This window comes from Saccoglossus kowalevskii, chromosome 7 (assembly GCF_978046115.1).
Source record: "Saccoglossus kowalevskii chromosome 7, keSacKowa6.1, whole genome shotgun sequence".
Taxonomy (NCBI): Eukaryota; Metazoa; Hemichordata; class Enteropneusta; family Harrimaniidae; genus Saccoglossus; species Saccoglossus kowalevskii.
In genome coordinates, this window is record NC_140647.1 from 10,495,931 (window position 1) to 10,508,202 (window position 12,272).

General features: G+C 34.9%; 2 protein-coding genes across 3 annotated transcripts; one reads left to right on the forward strand and one right to left on the reverse strand.

Annotated features, from left to right (window-relative positions):
- Positions 1-335: 335 nt before the first annotated feature.
- Positions 336-6,018, reverse strand: LOC100375351 (uncharacterized). 2 transcript variants are annotated; one of them, XM_085501075.1, is made up of 4 exons: positions 5,882-6,018; positions 4,507-4,566; positions 2,491-2,771; positions 336-1,115 (listed from the first exon to the last, which is right to left on the reverse strand). In XM_085501075.1, the coding sequence occupies exons 3-4, from the start codon at positions 2,731-2,733 to the stop codon at positions 1,005-1,007; spliced, it is 354 nt and encodes a 117-aa protein (XP_085357201.1). In that variant the 5' UTR covers positions 2,734-2,771; positions 4,507-4,566; positions 5,882-6,018; the 3' UTR covers positions 336-1,004. The 2 variants fall into 2 exon arrangements, with proteins under 2 accessions (XP_085357201.1, XP_002730955.3); XM_002730909.4 differs by lacking the exon at positions 4,507-4,566.
- Positions 6,019-8,128: 2,110 nt separating this feature from the next.
- LOC146740234 (uncharacterized) lies at positions 8,129-9,058 on the forward strand. Its single transcript, XM_085501770.1, has one exon. The coding sequence runs from the start codon at positions 8,129-8,131 to the stop codon at positions 9,056-9,058; it is 930 nt and encodes a 309-aa protein (XP_085357896.1).
- The last annotated feature ends 3,214 nt before the right edge of the window (positions 9,059-12,272 follow it).

Below are 12,272 nucleotides of genomic sequence, written 5' to 3' on the forward strand. Positions count from 1 at the left end.
CCAGTTTTTCAATGATGGTCACTGATTTAGAGCACAACAAAAAAGGGAATCGGGGAGGACTGAAATCCCTTCTTTTCCCCGCTGAAATGAGTTCCCAATTTGTAAAAATTAAGAAAAATGTTATGATTTGGTTATTTTGTTACTATTATCCCTGCTTAGCAACAAAGACAGTTTATCTTAAAATGACTTAAAGAGGGAGGGTCGTCACCTACGCATGCACGTGGAGTCCCAAACGACGATAATACACGGTAAAAACGCTTGACAATGACATGCTATGGCCAGATGTCGCATGCGCAGGTGACGATTCCCCGCTTTAATTATTCACAAATACTCAGTTTGGTTTAAAATTGTGATAATTTATTTTCATTTAAGAACAATAAATATTACACGATTGATTACATGATAGTCTGTGAAAAGACCATCTCTCTCTTAAATTGGTAGTGTACTACCACAGTGTTTCTATCATATTGATAGAGGGACTGTTGTACTACCAATGTCTGACTGTTTCAGTGTTGTAATTTAACATTTCTGTCCAGTGCCAAAATACTGAGCAATGGCAGCCTGTTTTAAATACAACAAAACAACAACAAAAGTGTGGGCATATATAACTCTTACATAAACACAATAATGTCCATTTCTCACGTTTGCATATCAATTATAAAGAAGAAAGAAATGTAAATAAAGTCTAAAAATCTTGCCCGGCAAGTATTGGCTGTGATTATAAAATACAGTTACACTACTGTTAGGTCATAAAAACATGTCAGAAACTTGTTGTAATTGTAATTCATAAAGTAATTGACTAAAATGTATAAAAACATCTCAATTAAAATATATAATTCACACAACTATTTACAAGTTTAAAGTAATGTCCATGATGCATTGTGGTCAATACTCAATATAATGCTTCAAATTTCAACAAATATTGATCCAAGCACAAGTCTTTATGAATATTTACAGTGTATTTATAAGGCTGTGAGTTGCCATGCCAACAGAATATGTCATAATTAGAGTGCTCCGCACTCTCTTAGCATAGGCTCCAATTTTCCAGATTTTTGTAATGATTTTGTTTCTGTTCCACCTCCTATACACTTCCCTCTCACAAATACTCTGGGCACCTGTAACAAAATAACAATTTACAATTAATAAAATATTGTCCCTGAATTATGTGTAACTAAACATTATTTATGCATTCTGTTTTTGTCGCATATCGAAAATGACACAATGACTATTTTCTCATATCACAATTTTCTGCATGTTCACATGGATTAAAATTAGCAGATTTCATTTATCGATAAAAATAGCGAAATTAAAATTCTGCAATTATGAATCAATATGTTAAGTCTAGAATATTTACTAATTTTCCTATTTTATTAAATCTTCCCATAAAATTGATTGCTTTTGCCCAACAGTTGGTAGCAAATTCAATGTTCTGGCCAGTATACAATCCAGAGCAATTCCTGTAATGTTCATATACTCAGCATAATGTCATAATGACATAGCGCCCTCTATAGTTCAAATGTACTTAAATTGAATATCATGTTACAGGGTCATAGGTGAAATAAAGTAGTTCTACACCGGTAATCAGTGTCGTCTGGTTGCATTTCTTTCATACTCAAATCCTACAATTCTCACTGATTAGTTAAAATATTGCAAAATATAACAATACATAATATTTATATCATTAACAATGTACAATGTTTTCAGACCATGTTACCAAGCCAAATAAAATAATCTTTAGATATGATGAAAATGTTCATTGCCCGGGTAAATGAAATCAACAATAAATGTTTAATATACTCCCAGTACATGTATGAATATAATGAAAATGTTGCCACTTTCCAAGTAAATTCATCCAAGGCTTACACATTGTATACTTAGATGTATTTTGTAATTGAAAAAAATAATGATTTGCGTCATGTCATTGTCTAACAGGGTGCAGGTTAAATTGCATGTAAACAGTTCTACAAACAAGCAAACTACTTTAATTTTTTCACAACAGATTTTCGCAAGTTTGTGAAAATTGCAAAATTTTGTAGCAGTAACAATATCTCGGATACTTATGACATGGCTTGTCATTGACTTTAACACAATTTTGTCTCAGAAATGCCATAAAATTATGGAATCATGAACATTTTTAGCATTGTCTATAAACAGTACTGTAAAATCTGTATTAGAAACTGCGGCTTCTATTAAAATGGTACAATGCAACAGAGGGGATGTGGCTTCTATTAGAGCATCTACACAAATGAGAAATGATGAATTTTTTGTTCTCAATTATTAAAAAAGAATAGGTGTGAATTCTATTAGGGATGCGGCTTTTAATGTAGATTTTACGGTATACATCTCCCGAGACTAATAACAATGATGATGGGATGCAATGACTGGCTTTCATTTGTATCAATAATGTATACACAGTGTATTTTAATATCCTGAATTATTTGCTGGAGTATAAAAATAATACAGAAATGCTAATCCAGCATCCATACATACAGTTCTTGCACCAGTCATGTGACTAAGTATGTTCTGTAATTGAGCTCCATCATCTCTTTGATCGAGTTCCACCACTTCATATTTAGCTTGTAGATCATTGAATACATCTTTAGCCATTTTACAGTACGGGCAATATTGCTTTGAGAAAACTACAACACAGTGATCATGTATCATTTCTCTTATGTACTTTGCTTCCTTGGAGTTCATATCAACAGAAGATGATGAGGTCTGTCCCATTGTCATTCAAGTTCAAAGGCTATATAATATTAACAGTGATGGACCTGAGAATAGAGTGAGATAAAATATACCTATTATTTGTAAAATGTATGTTATAAACAGTAAATAAATTCATTGTATATATATAAATGATTTTCTTAATTACGTCAAACCTCAATAATGTATAATTAGATTAAAAATATACCACAAATATTCACTTTTGAGATATATTTTGGTATGTGTTGGTTCTTGGATATTTCAGCTTCGTAGTTTTGCGATTTTGACATGGAAAATGCCTGGGCTAAATTATTTGCTGAGCGACGACCGCTTAGGTATCTAACTTGCAGCACATGAACCTAAAATTGTTAGACAATTAAATAAAAACAGTACTAAAGTATATAAAGCGACTACCCGTAATTTCTATTTCCCTCAAGAGAAAACAATGGTTCAACCCCATACTTTATGCTAGTATTACGTTTTTTGGTTGTCACTGCCATCCCTAAAATCTTGCTGATAACATTTTGGTCCAAATTTATGTACCTATCAGTGAGGAAATTCAAAAAATGTTGTTTCCTGACAAGAAAAGTAATTAACATAACAATATTTTTGACCTTTGTCGCCATTTTTAATTATCCTTCCCCGGAAGTCTGGAATAAAAATGAATCCATGTCCTCCATAAAAATTGGCAACGGTTTGTGTCATTTTGGTCGTCACTGGTCACCGTATTTCCAGGAATCTTGCAAGTATTGATTGCGTCAGAATTATCGTAGCTATAGCTGAGATAAATAGTCTCTAGTTATAAATATTATCACTGATTTTTTGTCTCTGAAGTGATTCACATCCCAAATTTTGGTTTCCCAGGTATCTCTAATAAATTAGCAATCCTATTTTTGGCCCCAACCCTTTTCAACTCGTAAAGGCAAAGACTTGATTTTCAAGAACGCAGGTCGTTTGAATCAGACTGTTTCTTTTGTTTCGAGTTCATTGTATGCCTAGAAACATGGCAACGTTGTTTTTTGGTGAATATGTTCTGTTCCAATAATGGATTTTAATATGCATAACAATTCCTTATTGGGAATTCTCCTGTACTTCGAAATTTTACAATTATTGTTAGTGTACCTGTGTGTATTAAAATATGTACACATTATATCTAATTGGTAGTGGAATTGACAAGCCCATTTATAAAATTGTGAACAATTAACACTGATGGAATATTTTATATATTGCAATTTTTTTTCAATTTTAATTAGTTGTTTTACAGTACATTAGTAATAATTAAAATATATATATACATTTCTTTATTTCATTTCTGAAAGTGAGTTATACATTTGTTTCGTTATACATTTGTTTATAATTTCTTATCTATATTGGAAAATTGTTCTGGGAATTATTAATTTCAATTAACAATATTCAACTATCCTTTGCAACACCAATAAGATCAGTATCAGTATCAGTATAAAAAGAATGCATGATGCAAAGCCTATTCTACAAATGGTCAAATGTTTCTTGGTCTAAAAAACTAGGGGCATTATCAGAGCATGGGTCTTATTTAGGAACTCCTGCCAGAACTGCACAAATCATAAAGACAAATTAACAGCTCCTAATGATGGTATTCCCAGAATAGCGCAAGTTGTTAAAGATACATAGAACTTTTATTTTCAACAAAGCTACCCGCTACAAAATCCACTTACCACAAAAGCCACTTATCGCAAAGCTACTAGTAATATCATAAAATATTTATTAAAGGCTTACTTTTGCCACAAGAAAGAATGAAACATTCATTGTAACGTACAACACTACTTTGATAGCAATATTGCAGTACTGCTTCTCAAGAATGGATACTGGTGAAGATTACATCGACTAGCAATTACACACATTGCAGAAACAGACCAATTTGAATAATGGAATTACCCCACATTACTGGGAAATGAATGTTGTCATTCCATTCTTTTTTATGACAACAGTAATGGCCAACCACAACCGCCAGATTTAATACAATAAATATATGTTCATGATTTCAATGTTTTAAACCAAAAGTGCACGGAACGCAAAACAGGAATTATGGCGCCTTGCAAAGGCTTTAACTAGTCATGATTTTACTTATGCTATTGCTAATAGAGACATTAAGAAGTGCATACGAGAATGGTACGAGAACGGATACGTCACTGCTTTGTGCATGACCTCTGTGCGAACCAATGACGTCATCGGTTGCCTGGTCGTACGGCAGTCGTTTTGAACGTGATCAAGGTGACTGACTCGTAGAGCTTTTCTCGCTGTCAATTTTGATTAATTGATAAAACGTTTTATATTGGAGTGATTTTGTATATTTATGATGAAATAAGAAATATTAGATGCATTTTAGCTGATATTTATAGCCACTGAAAACGCATGGCATTGATCTGCTGAAAGACGATTCAGCTAACAGGCCTGGGACCTCAGCAGAGTGGATGGAAATAGCAAGAGCGAACGTGAAATGACATACCAAATTTTATTGGATAGTTATATTATAGCTGCCCAATGAGAGACGGATTGACATAATTCTGTTTCAGTTACGTTCCCGTTGTGGGCGCTTGTACTTGATCGTTTTCTGACACCCGAGAACGTAACGCAAACGAAATTAGAACAACACGTTATGTTCTGGTTACGTATGCAAATCTTAAACTCTCTAATAACTTCAATGTGCTCAACTCCAGGCAACATGTACAGTTAGTCATAGATGATTGAATATTTTGTATTTTTTCTTTCAAAAACCAGTGCAATGAAAACCTGGTTAACAAAACTAGTAAAAATCATCTCAATGAACAAATAAGAAATTTGGTGTAACTAGTTTTGTTTTGGCAATTCAGGAAAATCACAAAAGTAGCAGAAGATTGTATTGTCAAACATTACGTCATTAAACATGCTGCGCATGTGCAAAAACCTTTCTATTACGTGTAGTTTAATGACGTAATGTTTGACAATAAAATCTTCTGCGACTGTGTGGGAATGTATTTCAAAATGGCGGTCATCATAGTGATGGTATTTGTGTTTTGCATAGATTGTGTGGCAATCAGTTCTGTTCCTGCTACATCTTCAAGTACTAAATAATGGAAATATGTCCTGGTTTAATCCCCCGTGTTAAATCACACACGCCGCGAATATTTGTCTTCACTTCACAACATAAAAATACTCTCACCTTGGTGTTCTCTGTCGGTCTGTCGTTTAGCAACAATGTTTAAAATGTTATAATACCGGATAAGAGTGATAAGATAAGAGTGCCGAGCCAGTCATTTAGTTTTACGAGCATGTGTTTGTTCGTAGAGCTCTGACTCCCCATAATTTGCGCCATCAGTGGTAGATTTAGGAAGTTTGCGTTTTTCTAAAATCAGTTGCGCGTGTCTACAATGGACAAATTAGGTTGCGAATTGTGAGCTCTGTGTAAAGTATATATTTTCCATGTTTTTGAAAAATTTAATAAGTGACCAAAACACCACCCAATGAACAGATTTTAAAGGAAGTGAACTAAAATACTGCGTGGTTCTGTCGACTTTTTTTGTGCAACGTATATATTTTCCATGTTTTTGTAAATTTAATAAGTGACCAAAACACCACCCAATGAACAGATTTTAAAGGAAGTGAACTAAAATACTGCGTGGTTTTGTCGACTTCAAGTTTTTTGTGCAACGTATGTAGTTTCCATGTTTTTGAAAAATTTAATAAGTGACCAAAATACCAACCAATGAACAGATTTTAAAGGAAGTGAACTAAAATACTGCGTGGTTCTGTCGACTTTTTTTGTGCAACGTATATAGTTTCCATGTTTTTGAAAAATTTAATAAGTGACCAAAACACCAACCATGTTCGGAGTCACGTGGACCAACTTATGGCTCCACCCATATAATAATCCGTTTTGTTACACTGAATCCCATTGGCTATTCCTTCTTAGTTCCTATTGGTGCACGTCAACTGTCAGTGCTAATCAATATTCATGTTTTATCTATATATTGTACTCGAAAATAAAGTTATGTTATCGATGATACGAACTTCTTGGTATCGTGTATCATTTCCAGGCCATTCCGTCCTATCGTGTCAGAAACGAAACTAATACCAATGAGGGTTCAGGAAATGCCTGAAAATACATTAGTATGTGAAGCATACAAGCTTGGTATTAAGATGCATGATTCTAGTACTAAAAACTGGGTATCTGGTGTGAAAAAGATTCTGGAAAACCTAAATTTAAGTAATATCTGGAAAGATGGGCAAATTAAATACAGCAATGCTACTATTGAAGACATTACAGAAAAACTTAAAATGCAGAAAAAAAGTAAAGAATGCATGTTTGATGATGATAAGGGCGTGCATCACAAAAACAAATTGAGAACATACAGAGAAATAAAAACTGATTTTTCTTTTGAGAAATACCTCCAAATAATTAAAAATCCACTATATCGTGCTGCAATGACCAAATTTAGAATAAGTGCCCACCGTTTACAGATTGAATCAGGCAGATACAAAAACATCTCCATCTCTGATAGAATATGCCCTGTCTGTGATCTTGGAGAAATTGAAGATGAGAAACATTTCCTTTTCACGTGCCAGCTATATGATAAAGAAAGAACCAGCCTTTTTACTAAACATAAAATGTATGGAGAGACATTAATAAACATATTAAATAATAAAAACGATCACATAATTAAAGACGTTTCAAAACACATTTATACTTGCTTTATGCTTAGGGAGCAAAAAATCAAACAATAAACTTCAGTACCAGCTGCCTCAAAAAAAAACTCACAAAACACAGATTCACATTTATTTACATTATATTACAATTATTCATTTATCTCTTATTGTGAGATATGTATATATTTCATTCATTTACAGTACTTTTAGTATTTCCTTTTATTTTCATTTTTTTTTTATTATTACTACATGTTTTTGACTTTATTGTATTTTATGTCAAGATCTCAAATGGGATACGATAGCAATAAAGAATTACTTACTTACTTACTTACTTACCAATTTGTGTACTGCACATAAGGCGGCAAGATCCATTCAGGGGTTGCCATTGACAAACGGCAACTATGTCCATGCGATTACTAACCGAGCGATATGGCAAACCACAGCGTATAATCAACGCCTATATGAAAGCGTTATAACAACTCTCACGCATATTAGGCAGAAATTTTGGATTCCACAAATTCGACCGTTCGTAAGAGCCGTGCTACGGAAATGCGTCGAGTGTAAAATAGTTTGCGGTAAACCATACAGAAAACCTATTCCCGCACCACTGCAAAGTTGCAGACTTCATGAAGCTCCACCCTTTACAATCACAGGCGTGGATTTTTCTGGTGCGCTTTATGTCTCAACTGAGAGTAAGGAACGAAAGGTATATATTTGCCTTTTCACCTGTGCTGTAACTCGAGCAGTACACTTAGAATTAGTGATGGATCTTACTACCGAAACGTTTTTACGTGCCTTTAGAAGGTTCGCAGCTAGACGCTCGCTGCCTCGCCGAATTATTTCCGATAACGGCTCGACATATTTATCGGCTTCTGGCGAGATGAAAGGATTACTTGAATCAGTACCAGTACAAAACTATTTTGCCAACCATCGCGTAGAATGGTCATTCATACCAAAACGCGCTCCCTGGTTCGGGGGGTTTTGGGAAAGATTAATTGGTCTGACCAAAAATTCACTCAAAAAGGTACTTCGCCGCGCTTTCGTGTCCGCCGATGAATTGCAAACCATCCTGGCAGAAATTGAGGCTTCTTTGAATGACCGACCACTGACCTATATTTCTGCCGATCCCAGTGACTTACACCCACTAACCCCTTCACATTTGTTACATGGTCGTCTAATCACGACTGTACCGTACTACACGATTGATGAAGACGAGTTGAAAGATCCAACATTTGGCAATCACGAAAATCTTCAAAGGAGATCTCAATATTTGGCGAAAATTCACAGTCATTTTTGGAAAAGATGGTCTCAAGAATATCTCAACGCATTACGTGAGAATGACAGAATTTCGGGCAAGGGGTCCACACATAATCAGATTCGCGTGGGCGATGTTGTTCTTGTTGAAGACAAATCTGTTCCACGAGTGAAATGGGCACTTGCCTTGATTGAAAAACTAAATACAGGAAATGATGGTTTGGTACGCTCAGCTTGTATCAAAACACGCAATGGCAGAACTAACAGACCCATTACTAAGTTGTACCCATTAGAAATTAATTCAGAATATAATAATTTGGATCCTGACACAAACATCGACACTCATCCCGGTGTTAATGAGTTTGGTAATACTAGACCGAGGCGGGCTGCCGCTGAAATGGCTCGTCTACGTCTTAGAGAATGGTCAAATTTGCTGTAACGATATAACGTTTATCTTCTTGTTTTTTCCATCACATTTATATTTTGTACCATTATCTTATTATAATAGTATGTACTTTATTTAGACAACTTGTGTTGCCATGGACATGTAGGTCCTAGAATTGAAATGTGCATGACAGATTAACATTCTTCATGCATCATTTCCACACCTGGTTGCGCTAATCCTTTTTTTTAATTTAAAGAAAACAAGTTTAATGCTTTAGTGGGATTAAGTAGTTTATTCTTTTCCAGATTTCTCTTGTTTTATTTACTCAGCACAGATGTGTTTCTTATCATTCTTATTGAGCCTTTATTTATCTTTGTAAGAACCTTGAGTTTGTTATTTCCTTTGATCCATTCTGACATGTGATTTTAATGATCAAGAAGGCTTATATCTGTGTGGGCGGGAGGATGTTCGGAGTCACGTGGACCAACTTATGGCTCCACCCATATAATAATCCGTTTTGTTACACTGAATCCCATTGGCTATTCCTTCTTAGTTCCTATTGGTGCACGTCAACTGTCAGTGCTAATCAATATTCATGTTTTATCTATATATTGTACTCGAAAATAAAGTTATGTTATCGATGATACGAACTTCTTGGTATCGTGTATCATTTCCAGGCCATTCCGTCCTATCGTGTCAGAAACGAAACTAATACCAATTTGTGTATTGCACAAACCAATGAACAGATTTTAAAGGAAGTGAATTAAAATACTGCGTGGTTCTGTCGACTTTTTTGTGCAACGTATATAGTTTCCATGTTTTTGAAAAATTTTATAAGTGACCAAAATACCAACCAATGAACAGATTTTAAAGGAAGTGAACTAAAATACTGCGTGGTTCTGTCGACTTTTTTGTGCAACGTATATAGTTTCCATGTTTTTGAAAATTTTTATAAGTGACCAAAATACCAACCAATGAACAGATTTTAAAGGAAGTGAACTAAAATACTGCGTGGTTCTGTCGACTTTTTTGTGCAACGTATATAGTTTCCATGTTTTTGAAAAATTTAATAAGTGACCAAAATACCAACCAATGAACAGATTTTAAAGGAAGTGAACTAAAATACTGCGTGGTTTTGTCGACTTCAAGTTTTTTGTGCAACGTATATAGTTTCCATGTTTTTGAAAAATTTAATAAGTGACCAAAATACCAACCAATGAACAGATTTTAAAGGAAGTGAACTAAAATACTGCGTGGTTCTGTCGAGTTTTTTGTGCAAAGTATATAGTTTCCCATCGTCCGCCTGCACGGTGTTGTTCCGTTCGGGCATTCCTCCCTCTACAACACCGTGCGGTAATACCATTCATAACCGTGTATGTCACGTGGTTGCGCGATAGAAAGTTTACCGACCAATAGAAAGCTTTGTTACAAAGACTGCCAGAAAGCGCTCGGAGCTCTGCATTTCTGATGTTTTCGGCTTCATTACTGCCGATATGTGTTGCTGTGATATCACGAGCTTTGGGGTATAACACCTACTCTTCTATAATAGTCAACAGTGGTGACAACACTATTACCACTATTATTAAAGGGGAACCGCTCAATCCCATGGATTGCACCAAAGAATCATGGGACACTATTGTTTATGTTGTTTACAATGTTAATCTATCTTTTGTTATCCATTGTTATTTTAATCCAGAAATTAAATTTGTTGTGAAATTAAGCTTAACTGGAAGGTGCCCCTTTAAGTAAAGCTTGAATAGCTTTGGTCTGAATATCAGTGAGTTGCATGATGTATGGATATTGTCGCTGTATTGCCTCGACATCCAAGCCAACACAGCTTTAGCTGTGCTCAGCGACATTTATTCTCGGGTCAGGCATTTTCACCACGTGGCAACCATCATGGTGAAACAAAGGCCAATCAATTCTCAGAAAACGGTATTTTGGAATGGTTGTTGTCACCCCCTACATATGCAACATATTTAAATTTGGTTGGATTTCTTCGAAGTTAAGTTTGTGCTGTTTTATCGATTTTAGCTATTTTCACCGGCTTTTTGATCAGTGCACAACAGCTCGAGCAGAGTCCATAGAAATACATGGTAGAGTGGTGCGCGTCTCAAATAGCAACGTGGAGCGTTTAGCTGACTTAGCTCCGCCTCGAAGACTTTGATAGCTTGGCCAAGGGCGTTGAAGAAAGAAGTTATATGCTTGGTTGTTGTTGTTAAACTGATTCTAAACTGTGAGGGCGCTGTCACATACACATAGTCCCAATGAAATACTTCAAGGTGATAGTGATAGTTTCCACGTTTTTTAAAAATTTAATAAGTGACCCAAAACACCAACCAATGAACAGATTTTAAAGGAAGTGAAATAAAATACTAGTACTGTGTGGTTCTACGACTTTTTTTTGTAGTCCTCGCCAGCTTATCTAATCTTAATCTTTATGTCGTAATTTGTTTGTTTTTCTGGCAAAATATCGCAAGACCGTGCTTATCCCCGCCTTGACCAGGTTTTACTAGTGTACTCTAAAAAATTTGTTAATAAATCTATATCAACATATGGGCGTGAAAGTAAGCTGTGGGTTGAGCAAATGTAGCAGAGACAAACCGGCTAAGTTGGCGCAGGGGATTACATATTTAGATGTTTGTTTGTTTATTTATTTATTTCTATAATGAACAACTAAATTGAACATACTAAATTTCCCATTTTTTTCTTCAAAAAGACGTAATATTTCTCCGAGATCGGCGCTGTGAACGAAAAATGTAATTTGGATAATTTTTCGAGGTTGGGAAGATGGTTACAATTTCAAACCCACCAAAAAATATCTTTTTTGAGGTGGTCCTCGTCTATAAGCCCACCCCCTAATTTTCCCGATTTTACAGTTTCAGGCCCCTGGGCTTATACTCGGGGAAGTACGGTAATACAAGTACAACATTCAGAGAAAATCATAGTAAATAGGAACATAGTAAATAGCTCTCTTTGAGCTAATGAAACATTGTGTGCCACCTTTATAATAACAAGAAAATGTTCTCAAAGCATTGTGTATCAATTTTGTAATATAATTTCAAATAATTGCGCTCACAATAATTCAAATAATCTTTAAGTCAGTAAGTCTTGCTATTTGGTACTTAGACTGATCTTAATACTAGTATACTGGGAGATAGAGGTATTTGATATGTCTATTAATAAGGTTATACAATTATTACTATCACCACTTTTCCATAATGTCTTCATTTATATTTAATGAGTTAGGTTACTAGACAACACAACA